The following is a 24,472-nucleotide window of genomic DNA, read 5'->3' on the forward strand; positions in this document are numbered from 1 at the left end:
CTCCTTTGAGAGGTACTGTTGTCATCCCATTGAAAGAGGAGGTGACTGAGGCTGGGAGGGTTTAGGTAACATGCCCAAGGTCCCACAATTGGAGTGGTGATGACCGGGCCCCTGTAGCCACCGTACCAAAGGAAACACTGATGTCCATTATGTCCATTCATAAGAAAGGAACCGTTAAAAGTTTAGGGATTACAATAGCCAGGGAGCAGAAAATGGCAAAAACAGTGACAAAAGTTTCTGTGACTAGCATGATGTGACCCCTGGCCATGTCATCTCAAAACTTTTAGCCCTTTTGTTTTCCTCCCCTATGTATGTCCCCCTTATGTTTTCCTCCCTATTGTCTGTTTCTCCCATTCCTTACTCCTCTTCGTTCCTTATACTGTTTTTTCTTTACGTGTCTCTGTTCCTTCTTGTTATCTTGCTTCCCTCACATTTAAATAGTTCATCATAGACATGCAAATCTACATTTCCTCACCCTCCTCCCCCATTTTAAGACTACTGGTTATGGAGCAATTGAATAATTATTTCCTATTAATATCAGGTAGTTCTTAAAGAATAGATACTATTAATGACACGTTAAATGTCATTCATATTAATCCCATGATAAATGTTCAATCAACAGTAGCTTTTGCTAGCTTTATTATTATTACTAGGAAGGGAAGACTATAATAAAAATCCTAGGTTAGAAGAAGCTATTGTAGTTTGAACATAAAAATAATCCGAGTTCTCTTTTAACCTGGGCCAACAGAGAAAACAACACATTGCACAACTCTCACATTCTTATGTAGAAAATCACTATCGATTCACAATGGAAACCATCTTGCCCCAGCCCCACCCTCACCTCCACCAGACGTGAGCTCTAAGTAGAACTAACTGGTCACCCTTTAAACCTGATCTTTAACCTTACTGAGTTTACCTTGTTTTCTCAATAGGACTACTTTTTGATTCAGCAAACCTTCCTGCTTGCCCAGTAACCAGCTCCTTAGAAGATGGTCCAGGTTAGCTCCGAGGGTCACCGGATAGTCTCTGGCCACTGATCTTCCGCTTTCCCCCCCTCTCCGCCCTTTCTCACTCATGGTCGCCCTGAGCTTGTCTGACTCACCTGAGAGGCTAAATCCCGATTGATGGAGGTTCCTCACGGGTGGGTTCGGCCTCGTGGGAGAGCCCCGGGTGGAGCCCGCAGGCGTGCCCCCCTTAGGTGTGGTAGTCAGGTCGAACACAGGCCCATCATACATGCCCCTCGGGACCGCGTGAAGGTCTGCCATCTGCAACAGAGAAAGCGCGTCACCATTTATTCCTTCAACAACTCAGGGTCTGTTCTAGGTAGCACAAATATATCAGTGAATTGAGCGTGTGTGGTGGGAGCTCGATAATAGTAACAACAAAAAGGTTATTTTAAAAGTAGTGTACAAAAAGTGGGGTGTTGCGATAGTGATGATGGAGGAGGTCAGTAAATAGATGAACCTTGGTCTTAAGGATCCAAGGAGCTTGTTATGGAGCCAGGGTTGAGGGAGGGAGGAGGCTGGGGCATGAAGAGGAGTGGTGGATGGTAGTGTTCCCAGCAGAGGAAACCCACGGTGGAAACACTACGGAATGTTAGGGCCGCCTAAATGGCTGGAGCACAGCCCGTGGGACGGGTGGTGGTGGGCGATGAGGTCGTAAGTGCTGGCAGGATGAGCTCCCATGGGAGCTCCACCCTCAGGCTCCTCAGCACAGATGGAGTTGGCAGGCCTTGAAATGAGTGTCCTGTGGTCGGACCCACTGGCCTCTGGCTGTGAACTTGCCCTGGGACTGTGAAGCCAGCCAGCAACATCACGCAACTGATGCTCTGTGCTAGGCCTGGTGCCAGGTGCTGGGGCTTATGGGGGCGTGAAACACGGGGCCTCCTCCAGAGGGGCTCACGTGTATTAAACACTGCAAGACCCCCCCCCCCGCCAAGGCAGCAGTACTGTGGCACACACCCTCCACCTGTTACAGGTGAGGCAATGAGGACACATTGCAGAGGAGCCTGACAGGACACGAAGGCTCAGCGTCAGACCTGGAAGACGTCTGCCAGGCAAAGCTTAGCGCAAGTGCAAGCTTTCAGCGGTTAGAGCCCTGGAGATAGAGGCTTGCTAAGCACAGGCTGGAAATCCTAGCAGAGAAGCATCTGATCTTCAGTTAGGTCCTCCTCCTCTGCCAGGGAGTGACTCAGGTGCAGGCACACCGGCCACGCTCATCCCGTCGGCAGCTGCTAGTGACCCAGCTGGGATGAGGACTACATCTGTACTCCCCAAAAACCTCGACCAATAACTGCACATCATCCTCACCTCTTTGGGTCCAGAGTCTAAGTCACACTGATGGAAATAAAGAGCTGGTATATGGGACGTTTGAAATCAAAAACATAAATAAGGTTTTATTTGAACTTCAGAACTAGCTGAAAGAGTTATAAACGTTTGTCCCTGAGGAGGAACTAGACAGAATGGGACAGGGAGGGGTGGGTGTGGACTGCGGGTTTGCATTGGAAGCCTTAAAGAGTAATTTATTTAAAAAAAAAAAAAGTGTGTGCATATATATATGATTTTGAATTATTGCAATTTTAAATTCTTTTAAAGAGAAGCACTATAAAATGGAGAAATATCATCTGAGAAAAACTTTCTTTGGCCAAAAAAGTTTTGAAGCCCCTTTTTATGGACATTAAATCTGTGCTATTGTCCTTCGGGAAGAGATCGTTGCTGCTGTGAACATTTTTGGGGCGGGGCGGGGGGGGGTCGGGGAGGGGGTCTGGAGCACTGAGAGCCCTCCGGATCCGGTTCCTATCCCGGTGCCCGGGGGGACACAAACCCCTTCGCCCCACTCCTGGGTTCCCAGGCCCCTCACCTTCCTCCGGGCTTTAATGCGCTTGTAGACGTAGTCGGAGAAGGGGCTGCAGGGGATGAACCGGCCGGCCCCCTGGGTCACGTGCAGGTTGCCGTCTTCCAGCATGATCTTGCCCTGGCAGATGACCACCAGAGGAGCCCCGCGCAGCTCCATGCCTTCGAAGATGTTATACTCTGCAGCCTAGAGACGGGGGAGGGGCAGAGCCGGAGGTGTGGGCGTGGGGAGGGCAGAAAGAGGAATCGCGGCTCTCACGTGCGTGGGATCCTGCCTTCCGAGTCCCTACAACTGACTCGCCAGGGAAGCCAGGAAAAGCCTACCAGCGCATGGGCAAGCTTTGGTAGGTAGAGCCCTGGAGAGAGAGGCTCAATGACTAAAGGCTGGAATTCCTAGCAGAGAAGCATGCGATCGTTAGTTAGGTCCTGGTGTGGAGATCGATGTTGTCGCGGGCAGTGTTCAAGGAGAAGCTGGATAACCATCAGGGATGTTGTACTTGGCAGTCTCAGTTCCCCATGAGCTCGAAATGAAATAATGTAATATGACGTAGTGTTTGAGCAAAGGCCATTCCCATCAAAAATGGGATTTCTCCCTACGTCCTTCAGTATTCAACAAGTGCAAGGCATCGCTGCAAAGTGGTTAAGGACATCAGTCTGGAATTGGATTGTCTGGGTTTGAATCCTAGCCTCACCATTTCCTTGATGCTTAAATTATTTAATCTCTCTGCATCTCCCTTTCCTAATCTATAAAATGGGGATAATAATACTGTGTTTCCAGGAAAATAAGACGTAGCCGGGCAATCAGCTCTAATGCATCTTTTGGAGCAAAAATTAATATAAGACCTGGTTTTATTTTACTATAATATAAGACCAGGTATAATATAAAGTAATATAATATAATATAATATAGCATAATATAATACCGGGTCTTATATAATTTAAAACTGGGTCTTTTATATTATATTCTATCATATCATACCCAGTCTTATTTTACTATTTTACTTATTTTACTTCTTATAGTAAAATAAGACTGGGTCTGATATTCATTTTTGCTTCAAAAGACGCATTAGAGCCGATTGCCTGGCTAGGTCTTATTTTCTGGGAAACACAGTAGTGCCAACCTGTGGAAGACAATTATGGAGATCGAATGAATTACAAGCACAGTGCCTGAAACCTAAGTGTTTAAAAACTATTAACTATTTTTACTAGCAACTATTAAGCCCCTGCCTGTTAGGTACTGGGCTTTAATTATTATCTTCCACCTAAAACGCCTCATGAGGAAGTCATCAGTGCTGGTCACCAATTATGTTCTCATTCTTTTTCCTCCTAGGCACAAGGTGCCATTGCACTTCCTGCCCTTCTGGAGGAAGGTATGGCCACAGGACCAGCTTTGGCCAATGCAGCGGCAGAGGAAGTAATGTCTTGGGAAAGCTTTCCAAGCCAGTACATGGTTTATATGACCTGGCACCCTGCCTCAGCCATCATGGAAGCCCTTGTAGAGATGGTACTTCTATCCGCTTTCATCCTGAATGACTGTGACAGGCAGAGCCCCTCTGTTGACCCACTTTGGAAAGCAGGAGTGAGGAATACACTGTTGAGGTGTTGAGGTTTTAGGTCACTGAGAACTTGGGATGGTTATTGCAATACACCCAAGTCTAACTACCCTGGTACACCACACACACACACACACACACACACACACCTCTCCTGACCAGGTTCCTTGCACGCATTCTCCATGCTGCTCCACCCCCATCAGTACAAGCCTTACCGACTGGTGGTTCTTGGCAGACACAATCTTGACAGCATCTGGATCCCAGATCACCAGGTCGCTGTCAGAACCCACAGATATTCTCCCCTTACGGGGATACAGGTTGAAGACCTTGGCAGCATTTGTGCTTGTCACAGCCACAAACTGGTTTTCATCCATTTTCCCTGTGGCCTATCGGAATACAAAATTTTTTTTTACATTGTCGATGCAGGGCTTCTGAGGTCAGAGCAGGGTGACCACAAAGGCCCCAAAATATAAAAAAGGGACCTGTGAGGTCGTGAGCACAGAACCTCACCCAGCAAGCTTCAAAATCGGTCGGGCTGTCATGGTTATCCAGGCAAAATGGGTAAACGCATAGCTTAACAGGGAAGTATCCATTTTTTCTGGTTACATTTACTTACTTTTACCTCCTTCAATTCCAAAAAGGATTATAGAGAATTCACAGTAAAAACTAATGTGATGATGAGCCCATTTTTTACATATGTGTTTGTATTTACATGGGCATAGGATAAAAATGGAAAACCTCACCCAAATGATAACAATGGTTATCCCTGGGGTATGGAATTTGAGTAATTTTTGTTTTCTTTCATGTGTGTGTTTTTCGGTGGTTTCCAAGTGTTCTTTATTGAGAATGTCTCATGTTGGTAATAAAAAATGTGTATTATTTTGTAACAATTCCAGATAAGGCAAGATAAACACACATTCATCAATACATAACAATGTAAAAAAAAAAAAGGACAAAATGTTAGTATGTAAGAGAAGAGACAAAAATATTTATCCTTTCCCTCTTCTCAAAACAGAAAGCCTAGGTAAGGAAAAAAGAATTTAGTTTAAAACCTAGCTTTGAGTTTCCTGGTAGCCAAGAAGAAAAGGGAAACCTAATGGATTACACTGTGTAGATAAATGAGGTACTAGATCATATGCATTCTATTTGGCTCTGAAATAAGTGTTTTTAGGGTTTTAAAATAAAACAGAGGGACATGATCACCTTCATACATTAGTTACTAATCTTACTGAAATCTTTGGGAGAACGTCCATTTGCATGGCTATTTTTTAGTCAGCTTCTGTGATGTTAACCATGAAAGTAAAACCAGGCCCCTTTGCCAGAACATACTGAATCACTTTTACAGCCTGGCCACTCTCCCATGATCTTGATCCTTACCACGGCCTTGTCCCAGATGACAGACATCCGCTCCTCTACACCGTTGGTGCCCTCAGGAATGGCTGTGAAGTTGTCCTTCCCGATCGCCTTCTGGGCGGTGCTAAAGGTGCAGTGAGCACTGCCAGAGAGCTGCAGGTCCCCACTGGCAAAGGAGAAAAACTCCATGTGAATGGGACAGGTGGCTAGAGGCTCTTCGGAGGCCCAGACTCGAGAGGCTAGTGTCAACATTTGGAGTGTCACAACTTGCATTTGGAATCCTTTCTCTACCTCTTGCCAATTATGTGAACTTGAGTGAATGTCTTCCCCTCTCTACGGTTTGGTTACCCCGTATGGGAAATGAGGGGGTGGGATTAGATCATCTCTAGTGTAACAAAATAGAAGGGCCCCAAATGAGGGATGGGACTGATAGGCAGAGGGCAGCAGCAAACGAGTCCCCCGATAATTTTGGTTAGTCATCATGACCAGCTGTTCAAAATTAGGCAAATCATTCATTCTCTGACCCTCAGCTGCTTCATCTGTAAAATGGTTATGGAAGTCCCTCACTCACGAAGTTATTATGAGGAACAATGAGATGTGAGCAGTCTCGCCCTCGTGCTTGGTACACACTACATATTAACTGTGATTACCATTATTAATATGATAACAATAGTATTTTAAAAAATACAATAGGGAAGAGCCTGTTGTCTATGTTTCAGATCGCAGGGGAATTCTCAATGTCTTTTCCTCACTGCAGACTCTAGTCTAGCTGATGGATGGATGGGCTGCTTTAGTCCTCATCCCACTGGACCCAGGATGTTTCCACACAAGGTCTGTTGCTTATCATTCTGCACCAACCTGGACAGCAAGGAGTTGATATAGTCAGGAGTGGTTGGGTCAGGACTCAGAGGTGGCGATGTCACAAATGCAGCTGCTTTGGCCCAGTTCTTGCTCCAGTAATGGGTTCCATCTGTGCCAAGGCTGGCCGTGATGGGCTCACCAAAGACCACGTTTCCTGCAAGGGATAGGAAATAGGCAAAGGGTTTGCATAAGCCCTGGGCCTGGCTTAGATAATCATAGCCCCTTAGCCTACTCAAGGCTGTAGCTCTGGAGTCAGACAGGCCTGGGTTCAAGTCCAGAGGCTTACCTTTCCTAAGCCTCAGCTTGTCTAGCTGCTAAATGGGAACAATGTTATTGTATTCCCTAGATTATCAGAAGCCATTGATTGCAAAATGCAGTATTAATTTTCAAATTTTGAGTCAAAAAATATATACTGGGGATGCCAAAACAAAAAAATGCCTACACGTGACTTGTATTCCTCTTTTGTTATCGGTATATATTATTACAACTTTAACAGGTTTTTCCTTTCTTAAAATGTGTATACATTTTTTTGGCACCCTTTGTATATACATAGATTAAAAGATTCATTCTCATTTCAGAAATTTTAAAATCTGGAATAGATCTGTCCTGGAATTGATAAAACAAAATGATGCCCACTTCTCAGGCTTGCAAAAACGAAAGGATCTGACACATACAAAGCGTCTGGCACGTAGGAGAAGGTGAGTAAATTGGATTTCTTTGTACCTCCTCCTCCTTCCCGTTGTAGGGGCCCAAAGGCCCAAATGTGTGCACATCACTGGGAACTACTAGATCCTGCCGTTCCAAGGACATGCTTCGGTTCCACAAAGGAAAATCCACTCCCATGGATGAAAGGCTCTCATGATCACTTCCATCCTGTTGGTTACTCCTTAACCTAAGGCAAGGGGTGATTTGCCTAAGGACACACCATAGCCTGGGGCCCATCAAATGATGGACTCTGCATCTGGAATTAGGGGCTTCAATGCCGAAACCAAGGACAGGGGCGGAAGTATATTGGGAAATACACTGACCTAATCTTTCGTTGAGCTTAAAGAAGAAGGGATAGTGATACAAAAGGCAAACACTATCTAATGGAAGGTGGGTTGGCACCAAGTTTTCCAGTGCCAAAATCTTGGGCTAAAGATGGCCCTTATAGCTCTGGGCTTCTTTAGCTTTGGTCCTCCATCTTCCACATTCACGTCCCCCACAAGGTTGAAGTTTAGGAAGCCTTTATGGCCAGGATTATAAGTAGGTTTTGCCTTGCTTCAAATCCTATCAATTGGTTTTGGTTGCCCGGAATTCTGTGCAGGGAAGAATTCTAATAATGCTTCTGGTCTTACCAGAAAAGACTCATGATTGATTTGTGACGTCCGCCATGGGCAAAAAAGGAAGCAACGGCAACGATGCATGAGGTTGGACAATTAAGTCCACAAGCTTTCTACCGTGTACACGCACAGTGGAAAGTTTGCGAACTTAATTGTCCGACCTCGTATATAGGACAGCCCTGTTCTGTGGGATGACAGTAAAAAGGATCCGCACAGGATTAATGAGAATTGCAAAGGCTCTCCAAAAATATTTACCAAACTAAGGCATACAGGACTACAAAGAAATGAAGAAATTAAAAGTCAAGACAAGCACTCAAGTATCGTTTAGAAAAAGACACTGTCAAAAGTGGAAGAACTCTCCCTTTGGACTATCTTTACATGGCTCTCTGTAGAACAACAACATTGTCACTATAGTACCTGGGTTTGGAAACTAGGTCTCCCAGCTGAGAAATCCTGGACAAGTTGTGTTTCAATTTCCTCGTCTGGGAAATGAGGGTAAGAATGCCTATTTCTCAGGGTTCTTTAAGAATTCTACCTAATAATACATTGAAGTACAGGCATACCTAGTTTTATTGGGTTTCGCTTTATTGTACTTCGCAGATATTGTGTTTTTTCAAATTGGAAGCCAGACCCTTCACCAGCCAAAGACTTATGAAAGGCTCAGATGATGGTGAGCATTTTTAGCAATAAAGTATTTTTAATTAAAGTATGTAGTGTTTTTTAGACATAATGCTATTGCATTTAATAGACTACATTTAGACATTTAATAGACATTTATTAGTCTATTAGACATTTAATAGACTACAATATAGTGTAAACATAACTTTGATATGCACCGGGAACCCCCAAATTCGTGTTTACCTGGCTTTAGTGCAATAGTCACTTTATGGTGATGGTCTGGAACCAAACCGTCATATCGCTGAGGTCTGCCTGTCTCTATCTCAGTGAAGGACATACATTGGTCCTTGTTAAATTGTAGATTCCTAATATTAATTCTGAACAGCCATGCTGAGTTGGTAAAGAGCGCCTGGTGATTAAACTTACTGAGTCTTACAGAGTAACCTGGTCAGGAAGGAAGACTAACCCTGCTGCACTCTGTCTTCCTGCTCTGAATGCTCTTGATTTTGTCCTTGAGAATGACAGTTCATGAGATGTTTACCGGCTTCGATCTCAACAGCCAGTTTTTCATCACTGAAATAACGCTGCCCTTCCACCCGGGAGACACAGCTGTACTCATTCTCCTTGCCAGCGACTCATGAGCCAGAAGGTTAAGGGTGAGGAATTTTTCTACATGAAGTTTAAAACGAGAGCCAGCATATAATTGAAACCCTCTGTCCTGATGCCCCCAGGTCATCCTGAGAATGGGTCCCAGGCAGGATGTAGCCATCAGCAGAAGGTCCGAGAGGGTGGGTAGGGTAGGTGGTCATGGAAAGAGGTGTGAGCGTGTTCTCTAGGCTCTTTTCTTTCTGTTGTTCTTTTTCTCTCCCTTTCTCTAAGAATGGGTGACGAACATTGGGCTGCTTTCCTGGTTCTCGCCCGATGACTCATACCCAGGGTATCAACCACGCATGTCATGTTGAGACATTTAAAAGCTGAGAGAGAAAACAGCAGGCTTACCATAAGCAGGGTAAGGCAGTAGGTGCCCCAGAATCTGCCAGCTACAAAGAGTGCAATTAGGAAGATTCCCTTCCCATAAGCACAGGGTCCCTTTTGCCAAAAGGCCAGGCAGCTGAACACTCAGCCATCAGAGTCAGCGAGCACTATTTTTAGCCACCCCAGTCACTCACATCTGGAGTTTAACAGACCAGTTGTGAGTTTGGTAGGTGAGTCACTCAGCGTGGGTCTCTCCACTACCAGAACAGCCACCGGCACACAGCAGTAACATTCACAAGCCAGACCTAGTGAGCCCTCTCCCACAACCACACCCAGAGCCCTGTGTGTCTAGTTTCTCAATGCCATTCTGTACACCAGTGAGCCCATGCGTCTGCTATTAAGGACAAGAATGAAAAGCAGAAAAGACAGCTTCAAAATAACAGTAAACTTTCACTTAGCACAAGGTGAGCCTATGAAGCCCAAGCTAAGAACCGTGGAGGAAGGCAGCAGGCAGTGGGGACAGAGCCCTGAATCGTGAAGGTCACGCTGCTGGACACATTTTGGAGACTCATTCAACCTCTTTTTAAAATAACCTGTGCTCACCTGTGTGGCTCAGCATGGGTGGAACCCTGCCCCTGCACCCTGCCCTCAGCCCTGGCCAATGAATTATGCGAGAGCAGATACTGGTTCAGGGATGACCCAAGCCAACATCATCGCAGTCTTCCTGGGGACTTGGGCTTGAACTGTTGGAAAAGATGTACTCTACCTCCTTATCAGGCCCCCCACCCAGTGTGGAGAACAACAGGTGCCTCTTGGCTTTAATTCTTGTCACTGTTCAGACAGAAGCCAAACGGACCCAAAGCAGGAATGAGTGACAGAGCCCTAATCCCACTGTTTCAACCGCTCCATCTGGCCACGCCTAAAAAAACCTTCAACCAATAAGTTACTTTTGTTTGTTTTAAGTCAGTTTGAGTTGGATCTTTGACTACTGCACCCAATATATCTTAACTAATTAGTCCATTTATAAAGTTCAGATAATGCAAACTGACAATAAAAGATCAAAGGGGGGGAAGAAAGATGAATCAAGTCTGCAAAGAACTGATTCAAGCTGTGTCATCTCAGGCAAAACCCTTACCTTTTCCTGAACCTCAGTTTACTCATCTGCCAAGTGGGAGAAATCCGGGATCCTGCTATCCACGCAGATATGGAAAGGATCAAATGGGCTAATTTGAATGAGGGGCTTTCCAGAGACTAAGACAATAAGCAAAGTAGGCACCATTTATACCACAGGGCATCCAGGGACACGAGGGGCCACGTGGCATATCAGGGCCCCAAGATCTTGGGAGCACAAGTCACCTTTTTTCCTGGCTTGCGAGATGAGGTCGGCCGCGCTTTTGCTCATGACCTTTGTGACATAGAGAGGGCAGTTGGTTTGGCTGGCGATGGTGATGGCACGGAACACAGCCTCAGCTTCCAGCTGCAAACCAAACAAACAAAAGAGAGTTTCTAAGAGTCAACAGGAAGAGAAGCCTCTCGAAGCTGCCAGTGCCCTGCCTGGCACTGGGAACACAGTGCAGAGGTAGAAGCCTAAAGGATCTGGAGACGGCAGCGCTGGATAGGAACCTCAGATCCAGCACTTCCCAGCTGTGTCCCTTTCCCGGGCTTCTCAGTGCCTGCACCCCTCCCCTGTGAAGTGCAGGTCAGGACAGGACAGCATAGGGCTATCAGGGAAAGCACAGAGTAAATCAGCTCTGCCATCAGAGGAGATGGAGTCTTTCCTTGGCCTATTCTCCTCTCCCTGTGATTATCACAAAGGCTACGTGTGACAGAAGTGGTCGCCCCCCCCAATCTTCCCACGGCAGATTCTCTGGCAGAACACATTCCCAATACCAATATGTATAAAATAACCAGTAAAGACCATTAGCCATCACGTGTCCTCAATTCCTTTCCTGTGGCAACGGCATGTCAGTGATGGGTTAATTCCAGCAGGCATGTCTTATCCTAATAATTCCCAGACTTCTCAGCACAAAGACGTCTTTTGTTATCGATCTCCAAGCCACCTTAATGTAGAATTCAGGTTTTCAAAGATGCTAACCGGCCCCATTACGAGTATTAAGTAAGAAATAATGAGGTTTCACTTATTTTTTATTAGCAAATCAGGGCCTGGAGCTCAGGTGTTCTCAAATGGCCTGGGTCTGAGTTCTGGTTCTGCCACTTAGAAGCTGGGGGACCTCAGGTACCTTACACAACCTCCCAAAGCTTCAGTTTCCTTGTCTTTAAAGTGGGGATAATAACAGGACCTGACACATATGGCTGTTATGAGGATTAAAAGAGTCCATCCTTGTAAGGCAATGAGCTCACTGCAGGATGAGGCCATCCCTGAAGGGTGGCTATTGGTCTTCTTGCTGATGGCAGCTTCTGACCAGTGTGCGAGAGCCTTTGTTACTACCCAAAGTTGCCCCGCATGTTAGTCCAATTCAGCCCGAAGAGGAGACACTAGTGTTTGTCCATTTAATCGTTAACAGTTCCTTTTGGGATGGATATGACATTCTGGTTAGCCTGTGCAGCCCAACACTTTAGAACAAAAACCACTTACATGGTTTTTGTACATGCTCCATGCTTATATGCTACAAACCAGTAACTGGCCATGGTGAGTGTGGTGCACCAGACAGACTCTGAGAACTTGGCTGGTCCAGCTGGCACCCCCCCCCCCAAGCTATACTTTGTCCCATGTGGACAAGACCCGATAGGCTCCTGACAGCAGGGGAATGTGGCCACCTTCCTGAAGCACCTAGACAGTGGGGTAGTGTCCCTGGACCTCGGGCTCTACCCTTTGAACAGTATCACTCAAGATAGAATCTGGGTGTGCTTTGACCTGAAGAGGGGCTGGCTGCTTCTATGCCAGTCCTCCTTCTCCGCATCTATGCTGACCGCTCCAGCCGCCCCCTGACCTCAGCCCAGGCCCTTTGATCTCATTCCCTCACAGCACTGCAGGTTTTCCAGCACCTTGACAACATGACTATCTTTAGAAGGTTACATCATTCTCCAACTTCACCCAAAAGGGCTTCCAGGGTTGCTGGGATCTGCAGCCGAGAGGCTTTCTACTAAAAAGGAGACGGGAATGTGGAGGAGGGGGGATGGGGAGGGTTGAACAAACAAACCAAGGAACAAAAATAGACTTTGTTCAGAAATCCCCTGGCTGCTCCGGAAGGATCTATCTTGCCAGCACATCTCCACAGTGACCAGCATTTAAGAAAAGTGTCACAAACAGTGCTGGTCACCCTGGTCTACTTGCACTGTGCAAGCAACATTCCAATCCTTCAGACGTGATGGGCCAGCGCCTTAACTCTTGGAGCTTCATGACACACCAGTAACACCAACCACCCAGAGCAGCACAGCAAAGACAAGTGGGACAAAGCAGTTAGCAGAGCACCGGGGAAAAGCAAGTAGTCCTTACAAGGGACCTGGCGTTAAGGACACAGACTGTTTTCAGGAATGCTGTGACTGTAAACCCATCCCCAAAATTTTTAAATTGAGGTATAACTGACATATAATACTGTATTAGTTTTACGTGTACAACATAATGATTCGATATTTGTGCCTACGGTGACATGATCACCACAATAAATCTACTTACAATCCCTCACCACACACTTACAAATTTTTTGCTTGTGATGAGAACGGTGAAAACCCACCCTCTTAGCTACTTTCAAGTATGAAATACAGTATGGTTAACTACAGTCACCATGCTGTACATTACATCCCCATGTCTTATTTATTTCGTAATTGGAAAGTTGTACCTCCTGACCGTCTTCATCCAATTCCCCTACCCTCTGTCTCTGGCAACCACCAATCTGTTCTTTGTATCTACGAGCTTGGTTGGGTTTTTTTGCTTTGTTTTTTAGATTCCACGTGTAAGTGAGATCCTATGGTATTGATCCTGCTCTGACTTATTTCACGTAGCATAATGCTCTCAAGGTCCATCGATTACAAATGGCAGAATTTCATTCTTTTTTTATGGCTGAATAATATTCCTGTGTGTGTGTGTGTGTGTGTGTGTGCATACCACAGTTTTTTCATCCATTCGTCGATGGATGATCGATGGGCACTGAGGTTGTTTCCGTATCTTGGCTATTGTCAATAATGCAGCAATGAACATGGGGGTGCAGATATCTTTTCGAGTTAGTGTTTTTGTTTTCTTCAAATAAATATCCAGAAGTAGAACTGCTATATAGTGCTATGTCTAATTTTTTGAGGAACGTCCTTACTGTTTTCCACAGTGGCTGCACTGACTTATATTCCTACCAACAGACAAAATCATAAATTATTTCAGTTGGTAACAAAAATATCGTTAGACAAGGGATTTTCTGGGGTGCTGATAATATGCTATTTTTCCAACTGGGTGCTAGTTAAACAAGTGTATTCAGTTTCTGAAAATTCATTGTACTTTTATGATAGGAACACTTTTCTCTATGTGTGTCACATTTCAATTTTTAAAAAATATTCAAAAAGAGATGGGCAATGAGAACGCAATCATTTCTGGTTCTGATCTCTGCTTCTACCTGTTGCAGAGTGTGGGGCTTGGAATGACACTTCACTTTGCTGACATGAAGACCGTGAATGGGCTCCAGGAGCCAGACCCAGGCTGGTCCCCCAACGCCAATATGCTTTCAGCCATATGGCTAGCCAGTTCACAGCTCTGTGCCCGTGCCAGCAGCTGAGGTGGCTGACATCCCAGATACACGGAATCAGCCCCTAGTTACCTTTCATTCGCTCTTCAGCTGCTAAACACAGTCGCTAATCAGCATTCATTTTACACATGGGAAACTTCCTTCCATACCTAGATGCAATCATCACCTTCCAAATTGACAGATATAATGCCCATGAAAAACCCACTCAGCCTCTTGTCCACATGGCCAGTATTTTAGAGGACTCAAAATATAATATGGAATAAGGGAATAAGTGGAAATGTCTCTGAGATTCACACCGATTAAGAAAGGACTTAGATATTTACCACTCCTAATGAATAACTGCAGAGTACACTCCAACTGGTGCTATCGTTAGAGAGAGTGGGGATCAGAAGTCATCACTTCCTTTATATTGTTTCTAATTTTCTTAGGGGTCCTTGAGATAGATCAGTCAGAAGTGGTCTTTGGAAGAAGCATTCTGATAGTGCTGTCTGGTATTCAGAGTCTCACCACCTTTTGTTTGTTCATATACTGTGGGTACAAGTGCCTAGGAAAGGTAGGCTGACTACAAACAGTCCAAGTGTGAAATGACTGACAGGCCATAAGGGAAGCTGCTGGGATTGTGACTGTGATAATGAGAGTCTTGTGGAAGATGCTGGTAAAGAAGAAAGCTTCCACTTTTACGACTTCTCTCCTTCTCCCAGCTGCCATCACCCTGCAACTTACCTCCTCTGGTCTGCTCAGTACATGACCTTCTGGGCCAGTTATCCCCATTTCCAACATCCGGTTTTGCTCCTACAATGAGAAAAGAACAGAAAACACATTTTAGATGAGCTCAGTTGAGATGTGGAAAAATTACGCATATTCTCATCTACAGATGTGTTCAAGAGACAAATAATAAGATCTATGTGTTAAATAAATTTGTTCACTCTATATCTGGAATTGCAAAATAGGGTAGAGTCTGAGCTAAAAGGAGGAAAAGCCATTTAAGGGTGGCTTGCTTTTATTAAAAGAAAGACAGTCTGTTAAAGAGTATCAGTTTTTTTCTACATTACGTATCAATAGTCACACCAGATCACTTATTCTTGATTTTTTCCAGATGCAGACACCTCTGAAAGCATACTCCCTTAACTCGCTTTTTTCTGTGTTTTTTTCATTCATTCATGCATATTAAAACCTATTCATTCATCAAAATTATTCAGTATTTGCTTCATGTGAGGCTCTAGGTGAGGTACTTAAATGAAGGCCACGAGGCCCCTGACTTCATAGGACTCACAGTGTAATGCTATGCGTCCCAAAGCCTAGTCCACCCACCACCTATATCAGAATTAACTGGGTTGCATTTGCAGAAATATAGATGTCTGCATATCCATGCCTACCAAATCAGGATATATAAGGTTACGTTCTAGGAATCTGCATTTTAACAAGCCCCTCAGGCTTTTTGTGCTTTAAATTTATGACTGAAATGAATGGCCTAGAATTTAACCAGACAAAATAATGCCTCTAACCAGCATTTCTTACATGAATCTTTAGGTCAAATTCTATTTGACCTACCCCTCTGGCTGACGGCTAAATTTCTCAGACTTCCAGCCAGCTTTCTGGAAGAAGCAGGTGGCTGAGCAGTGAACAAGACACATGGGCTAATTGGAACTGGCACAAATTCTAAGCCACCATCTCTGCAGGTTTGTTGGCATTCACTCTCCAAGTACAAAAGCCACTTCCTAAGAACCTCTATACGGGTGATGTAAGAGAAGGAGAAAGAGTGAATTGAACAATGCTTTGTCTCACTTTGGAACTACAAGATGTTTAGAAAGGAAGGGATTCCTTCGACCTGGAAAAGAAGACTATTTGTATAGTTTTCTGTTTTGTTTTGTTTTTAATAATACATAATTTTAAACGAATAGTAGAAACAAAGATGCATATACGATAAGCAACCGTGACATGTAAAATGGTCACTGTCCCCAGCGCTACAGCAGGTCAGAGGGTGATTTTTCCAGTACAGTACCTCCACTTTTCATTCTGACTGTTTCACTTGTCGAAAACATGGACTTAATAAAATTCCTCCTAGACTCTGGTGCGTTTCTACTCTGAATTGCCTCCTGAAGTCACATAAGGGTTAAGGTCTCTGCCTAAAGCATCTTCTGTCTAACTATACGACACGCTCAAGGAAGGATAAGCTCGCGAGAGCAGTCTTCCCAAGCACATGCAAATCACCAGGGAAATTTTTTCAAAAAATTCACTTCTCTGAACTCTACTCCTGACTTTCTGAATGAGAATCTCCAGAACTCGGAGAATCCTAGGAATCGTTCTTTCAGCTCCACAGGTGATTCCAGTGACTGCTCGTACTGGGAAGTCCTGTCCTAAAAGCCATGCTGCCCCTCCAGCTGGAAGAGTAAGAATGGCTTGTGAAGACCCATCGGTGGCCACCTTACGTGGGTTGGAAGCACTGATGGCTGATGTAATTACATTCCAGTTTCAGTTTGCTCCATGAGGAAAGGAGTCTTTTTCATCTTCCTTCCTTCAATGTTTTACACATAGTAGGTACTCAGTAAATGCTTGTGAGATAAATGGCTAAGGAAGCTGCAATCTCAGATTGTCCTGTCAGCTTGAAACTTAAAAAATGTCCCTCGTTGAGACCCACAGAAAAGAATTTCTTCTTCCCTCAGTCACTTTGGCATAAAGTGCAGCAAGAAACTCTGAGTACAGCAGCTGCCTTCATTTAGATAATGTGATAAAATCTTTCAGCTCAAGCTGAATTTAATAAGCACACACTAGAAACTCATCCAAATGGAGACATGCCCTTATTCTTTTTCTGACTGAGAACAGATCTTCCCAAGGTAGGGAAGGGTAGGGGTGAGGGAAACCAGACACACACAAGTTGAAGAATGGGCTTTAAGTTGGAGTCCATTTGCTGCCACGGGGTCCAGAATGAAGAAGCAGGGCGTTTGGTTTCTAGGGCATCTGGACGGAGGGCTGGGGCCTCCAGCTGCTGCACTGAAAACGCGGAGAAAGGGGAGGAGGAGTGACAGCTCTAATACCATCAGGAAGCCTCCCACAGGAGCAAGGCAATTGGACCCTCTTTGGAAAATGATTTCATTATCTCTGAGTGTGTGAAGGACGTGGGAGAAGGCTGTCAGGGGGCTGACTAATTAACCTCCTTGGTCAAAAGGAGAGGAAACTCCACACTTAGCTCACCTCCTGCACTAGTGAGGCAGCACTTGACCAGTCGGAGCCCTGAACTGCCGGGGCGCTGCCTCTCCAGGAGGCCTGTAGTTGGATGGTGGAGGAAGAGCCTGAATGCACCATCTCTGGGTAAGATGCCCACTGAGGCACATCACCTTAGGGAACTAAGCTTTTGTCCTCATAGTTATTGCCTGTAATCCTGTCGCCAGTGACCTAATATTTCCGAACCTCATTGCTCTCATCTATAAAATGGGGAGGTCGGCAGCCATCCTTAAAAGGTTGGGTGAGGATGAAATGAGAACCTGCTAGAGCACTTATCAGAGCTTGGCACATGGTAGTAACCGCTGGCCAAATGGGCTCTGCTATTGGAAGCTCACGGGTCTGACACAGGATCGGCCTAAGCGTTGTTCTCATGCTCCTGTCAATCATGTTCACCAAGTGCTGGGCGATTCGGAAACGAAGGCACAGCCCAAGCACTTGTGAGCTATGGAATGCATCTGTCTTGGCTCACCTCTACCGCCTAGGGCCTGGCTGAAGGCGCTCAGGAAATGCTCTTTGAAGGAATGAATAATGGTTTCTTGTTATTAATGTTATCAAATGGACTAAGAGCACTCACATTCTTTTCTGGCAGCCTCCACCTAACGGAGGCCAATTCTGAAAAAAATAAAACCCTGGTTAAAACACATCTGTGCAACTAGCCCATTAAGCAACCTGGAGATGGAGACAGAAGTGCTTTCTGCTTCCTTCCAAATGATCAGTTGGGCCTTCAGGCCCTCACGTTCATTACTCTTTCCTCAGGTTTCTCAGTATGATTTCTAGGAAAGCAGTGGGACATCTAATCCCCACAAGACCTAAATTCTTTATTATCTAAGGCCATGAGTTCCACAGTTCTGGATCGGATCTCTGGCTTCTGAGAAATGCTGCCTTAGGGTTTCTCTTAGGACAGAGAATGTCACGTAGCTTGGACTCATTTTCAAAAGAGAATCAACAATGCTCTCCCAATAGCCTGATTTGAGAACCTCCTCTTCCAGGAAGCCTTTTCTGATTCTCCAGAATGGCCGGATACCTCCCCGTTTTCCAGCAGCTTCCACTTTCTCTCTCACTTGTCCACATTTCCTTTTTTCCCTCCTCCTAGACTGTGAGGTCCTTGAAGGCAGGTTTTGAGCCGAGTACTTATGCTGCTGTCTTGCACACACTGAGAGCTCGAGCAACAGCGAAGAAATGAGGCACCAAATGGGATGTAGAACGAAGCCCATGCAGAAAGCACATTTCAGGGAGCTGCATGCTGTTACCTGGGCAATGATATCCCCATTCTCAGCATGAACTTGAGCAATGGCTCCCAGCTCTCCCAGACAGGTGAAGATCTCGTAGAGCTGAAATAGAAATGAGTCTTCTGTCACCTTCACAAGCCAGAGATGCTTTGAGCAGTCAAGGGCTGTTACTAGAGCCAGAGCAAAAATGAATGGGGTAAAGCCAGAGGAAACACGTGACTAGGGCAGAAATACAGACTAAAACACACACAACCAAAGGGGAGTACAAGTCCAAAGGAACGCTGGGAAATTGTCTATATAAAGAGCCTACTGTGTCTCCTGGGCAGACAGGGTGAATACTCAATAAAGTGCTACCAACTCCTCTACTCTGCCCCCAGCACAGATTTGTATGGAACTATTTCCCAGTGAGCTGACATAGAGTCCCAGAATCCTTCTCAGCAAGTGCTTCTGAAAGCTACCATAGCCTGGTGAGAAGCTAACACAAAAGCTGAAACCCCTATGCCTTAACCTCTCTTCACCTGCGAACCAGGAGGTATGGGAACTAATTTCTTGTAGTTCCCCGGAAAACTTGAGAGTTGTCTAAAAGAAACACATCTCACGAATTTCTTAGGGAGAGAGTCAGAGGCAAGCTGGGACGATTACCCCACATAGCAGGCCCTCCTTCCTCCTGCAAGGCTGAGCACCTCACATGTTTACTGAGCTCAAAAGGAGTTTGGACTTGTTTGGTAGATGGAGACTGAGGCATGTCCTTCCTCTTGTTCTCTTGAGAAAGCTGCTGCCAGTGGAAATTCTAGCTCCCTGTCTGCTTTGCCATGGGCACCCTGACTGTTACCTTATTCAAAATGTAGTGTGGACTGCGAGGGCTTCAGGAAGCATTCTGGCCCAGTGGTCTCCCACAGTGACTCATGTTGAAAGAGCCAAGGTCATCAGCAGCAATAGGAAACCCATCCAGATACCCCAAACCACACAGTGATGGGTTGTTACCTCTGTGTTGGACACTTGATACAAATCCTTATAAGCCATGTAAACCATGAAGGAGTTAACCCCTGCAAGAGACAGAAGGGAGGGAAAACAGGAAGAAGACAGCATTATCGTAACCACCCTCCATCCTTGATTCTCACTTCCATCGCCCACGGGCCTGAGTGCATTACAGGCTCCCATCCAATACCAAGCGGATGCTTCCCATTTTCTAAAAGCATTTTCCTATTCCCTCCTCACCCTGTAAAAGCAACAATTCCACGTGATGTCATAGAGAATGGTCTTCTGTGCCTCTTTCTTGCCTCCTCCCTCCAGCACTCCCCAGCAGAAGGCCAATAAGCTTCGATACGGCCCAAGATGGTATATGTCATTGAGAATCACTGCAGCACACTGGTTGTATTCACACACTGGGTGTGGTACCACATACTCGTCCAGTGAGCTTCGACTACCTAACCTCTTGAGCCTCGGTTTCCTCATAGGTAAAATGGAAAAATAACAAGCCCTACTTCATAGGGTGGTTGGAAATGTTAAATGAGATAACATATTCAGGCCTTGCCTGTAGCACCAGGCCTGGCACTTATGAGGTCACTATGAATGGATCTCCTGGGATTGGTTCAATTCAAGATTTAGTGAATATCTGCTCTACATAAGGCCTGTGAGAGGAGGCATGAGATGGACTCTGTCCTTGGAGAACTAACAGAGCTAATGGGCAGACGTCAAGTGTCACCTTGTGCTTAAATATCTATGTCTTAAGGGTTATAAGGAAAGAGCCATTTACTTTTTCGCCCAAAACAAATTATTGATATAGTAATTTACAGAAATAGGTGGGATTGGGAACAGAGAGTCATTTTGGAAAGCAGAGGATAATTTTGGTCTCCAAGGACACTCAGTGCACAGTAGTCCAAGCCAAAAGCGGGTGGTAATTTGAGAATTTTCTTACCCAGAGTGGTTCAACTGAGGGCAGTTTTCCCCAACACTACCCTTCCCACAGCCTGTGTCATCCATGGAGTGACCCAGGCACTTTGGAAGGGAAGTGGGTGTTAAAGCCATTCAATTTTCTACCCCAGTTCAGACGTCCAGTGTGACAGGAGACAGAAGAAATAAGGGGAGGGGTTATTCTCACATTCTCTAGCAGGAAGGATTGGGCAGAGCTTGTGGGCTGAAGTAAGGAATGGAAAGGAAAACTCATCCTCCAGGAAGTGACACTCAGCCCTCCAGCCCAGAGCACACTCCTGCCCTGCACTCACTCCCATGTGCTTCAAGACGGCTCAGTGAGTACAAATGATGGAGGTTAAAAATTCCTAATCTCGTATTGATTTGCTGTGTGACCTTAGGTAAGATGTTCGTCTCCCCTGACTCAGTTTCTTCCTGTCAAATGGGTAGCACTGCATGGGGGTGAGACACAGATGGTGGGGAGATCTACTGTTTACTAGCTCCGTGATCCTGGGCTACTCGTTCTGAGCCTCGGTAGCCTGAGGCTGCTCCATCTGCCAAATGAGGAGAGCAATCCCTATCCCATGGGGATCCTATAAGGAGTAAAACAATGGCATAAATAAAGTGCCTGTGACATAGTGGTGCCCCTACAGCCAGCACCCATGCTCAAGGTTCCAGGCTCCAGGCAAGGAGAAGGGACCCACAGGAGTGGATGGTGCAGGCATGATGGGCGAGGGGGAGGCAAGGGAGAAGGAAGAGGGCACATGGAAGCCCACCTTTGTCCTTGATCAGGCTCTGCACTTCCTGCTTGATGCTGTCGTTCCAGCGGGTGATGTCCACGTGCAAGGCGTAGTCACAGCAACTCTTCCCATCGGCCCATTCTCGCCACTTCTCATAGGCCTCCGTCAGGCTGGACTCAGGCTCGGGCACCACGTGGTCAACTGAATGACAGAGGCCCCAGACAGGTGACTCATTGACATGGCCCTTGTTCCCCTCTGCACAGGTCTGCCCCTGCGTGCTTAGCTACGACCACACAATCTCTATTTCGTGAGCATGGAATTAACCTTGTAAAGTGCTGATGATGATTTAACTGTCAGGTAAAACTATGTGACCTTGGGCAAATTACTAACTTCTTCTCTATACCTCAGTTTTCTCCTCCTTAAAATGAGTGCCAAGTGGGGTGGGGCACAGGATGTCCTGATGCCTTCCTTCTAAGTTGGTTATAAGAGTAAGAGGGAAAATACATGTAAAATGCTCTGCCTGATGCTTGGCACACAGTAAGTGCTCAATAAATGTTAACTGTCAATGTGTGTATACTACGTGCCATTATTACCAGTCCTACAGGGAGTCCCTATAAGAGATAACAGTCAGACTCCCTTCTAAGGGTGGAGAGGGGTTTTAAAGTTTTGTCAGGGCACAAGAGAGTGACATTCTCGTGCTGACTGCTGTAGGAAAGAGCCAGTGTCAGTTAAATGAACCTGACACTGGGCCCACAGATCTTATTTCTGTGTAGATCCTTTGTCAAGAATCTGGTTTCCTTGAGGCCCAAAACTACTCTTGCATTACCTGCAACAATGAATAATATTTTAAAAAATAATAACATTTATAGTTGCTGAGAATAAGGCAAACGTGACGCTTTCATAGTTCCCCTGGACAATTGAAGGAAAGTGTAAATTGGTACAACTTTCCTAAGAAGAATGTGAAATAGACATCAAAACCTTGACACTTTTCATATCCCTTAACTCAAAAATCATTCCTGTGCCTAAGAATTTTCCCTAAGGAAATCAACATTGCTGTATGCAAAATCTGGGTTCTAACAATATTTGTCACTGCAAATTATTTATATAAGTGAAAAAAACTAGAAATAATCAAAATCTTTAACAATAGGGAAGCTTGATTAAATATGAAATCATGATACCTTCATCAAATGGATGATTAGGCATCCGTTTTACATGTTGTGGTCGAATAAAAATAAATGAATGGAAAGACATCCATGACATATTGTTTCGTGAAAATGGCGAGCTAAAACATACTACATCTATTATGATCCTATTTTTGTTAAATAGAAAAAAATATGTATAGCCAAACTAGAACAGCGATGTGTGATTTATGGTTGGGTTTTTTTTTTTTGCATATCTAGGATTTTTAAATGGTCTACGAAAGATTATGTATGCTTTGTAGTTCTTTGTACACTTTTCTCCCTTGTCACCTGAAACTTTGACTTTCTTCCTGCTTCTTCTCTAACGCAGAAGACCAAGCATAATGCACATCTCCAAAATGCTGAACCAGTCCAACTCCTTGGCCAGATGGCAGGAAGCCAAGCCAAAGCCACTCATTTCCTCAGCTTTCTATCACAAACAGCCTAAGTGCACTTATCGGAAAGCAAATACAGGGAGCTACATTACTGATGTCTGGACCCACACCAGGGCCTTTTGGGCAGGCGGCTGCTGAGAAGTCAGCTGGTTTCCTCCCTTCAGCTGGAGAAAAGCTTTGGTCTCCCTGAATTGCACCTTTTATGGCCCTGATGCAATTTTCCTGGGCTTCCACACCCAACTAGCTGAAGCTGAACCCTGCTAGTGCCTCTGTCAAAAGGAAGCAAAAGATAATGAGTAAGTCTACGGCTCAGCTGTGCTGTGTTCTTGGATGGATGTATATGGTGTTAAAATAAACAGTGCTCTTGCAGACCAAGTGTGGGCCAGGGGTTGGGAATGGATCCAATTCATCAGGATTCCTTTGGGACAGGATGGACTGCCCTGGAAGGCTATCGGTTCCTGGGTTTCTTTGTAATTGCAATAGTTACCAGAAAACAAACAAACAAACAGATAAACAAACACAAGAGACAAAACCCACAACTTGCTTAATCTTGAAGATGAACTCGTCAAAATACAGACAACACTAAATGCCACTCAAGTCCACTGATTTCTCCAAAACAGCGAGTCTCCATTATCGTTCTCTCTGGGATGCTTCTTAACTCCATTTGCACATTCTGCTATCTTGTTCTCTGCCCCTCTTGCCTCTGACCAAAGTTGGGAGCTCTGAAATAACTTTCCTCCCACTATCCACAACTTTTTCATTCCACATTCTCCAGTGATGGGCCCAGAGGTGATCATTTCTGATGCCCCATCCACTGCACACCCAGCTCCTACTGCTAAGGCAAATAAGAGAGGACCGTTGCTTTCAGTCATAAGCCTCATGCCTCTCCTCTGTGGAGCTATGGCGAGCTGCCCATGTCCTCACGCCAACCTGCTTTTCTCAGGTCCCATCAGGCAGGAAGTCTATACAGCATCTTAAGGGAAGTATATAAATTATCATCAGAGAGCACAGTGGTTAACGCATTAGTTATACTCGCTGCTTGGGACCAGGAGTGTGTGATATTGGGGGACCTACTGATCATGGTTGTGCCTCCCGCTAAGGCAGCCTTCGTCCCTTGGAAGAAGTCGTCCACTGTGGTCATCCCTTTGTAGGGCATCTGGAAGTGAGTGTGGACATCAACGCCTCCAGGGATCACCATCTTCCCATTGGCCTCGATGGTCTTCACACCTCCAGGGACAATCAGGTTGTCTCCAATTTGCCTGGCAAGACAGTGACACAACCGGTCATTTTAAAGAGCAACTTCGAAGACAAAAGTAGGATTATAAGGATTTTAAACTTTGTAACATAGCCATCAAAGTCGTCTTTGCAAGTGATTCACTAGCTTAGCAATCCAGAAACAAGTAAAGGTAGATATACACAAAAAACAGTTTTTACAGACACAAAACATTCCAATATAAGGTTTGGTGGAACCATGTGTCCTGGGTTAGAACTGTAATCCCAGGGGTTTGATAGTGTCTGGAATATAGGGTGTGAAATAAATATTTTTGAAAGTATAAGTATTTTCATTATCTC

General features: G+C 45.2%; 1 protein-coding gene across 1 annotated transcript in view; it reads right to left on the reverse strand.

The window, feature by feature from the left end:
- DPYSL3 (dihydropyrimidinase like 3) overlaps positions 1-24,472 on the reverse strand; it is a 60,663-nt gene that overhangs the window by 3,601 nt on the left and 32,590 nt on the right. The window contains exons 3-13 of the mRNA XM_081036146.1: positions 23,975-24,159; positions 21,364-21,528; positions 19,661-19,722; positions 18,698-18,778; positions 14,949-15,017; positions 10,891-11,011; positions 6,617-6,773; positions 5,783-5,924; positions 4,621-4,791; positions 2,860-3,039; positions 1,103-1,265 (exon numbers count right to left, since the gene is read on the reverse strand). Of these exons, the coding sequence (XP_080892272.1) occupies positions 1,103-1,265; positions 2,860-3,039; positions 4,621-4,791; positions 5,783-5,924; positions 6,617-6,773; positions 10,891-11,011; positions 14,949-15,017; positions 18,698-18,778; positions 19,661-19,722; positions 21,364-21,528; positions 23,975-24,159 (1,496 nt within the window). The remainder of the gene's footprint in view (positions 1-1,102; positions 1,266-2,859; positions 3,040-4,620; positions 4,792-5,782; positions 5,925-6,616; positions 6,774-10,890; positions 11,012-14,948; positions 15,018-18,697; positions 18,779-19,660; positions 19,723-21,363; positions 21,529-23,974; positions 24,160-24,472) is intronic.

The sequence above is a fragment of the Rhinolophus hipposideros genome, assembly GCF_964194185.1.
Source record: "Rhinolophus hipposideros genome assembly, chromosome: 23".
Classification (NCBI taxonomy): domain Eukaryota; kingdom Metazoa; phylum Chordata; class Mammalia; order Chiroptera; family Rhinolophidae; genus Rhinolophus; species Rhinolophus hipposideros.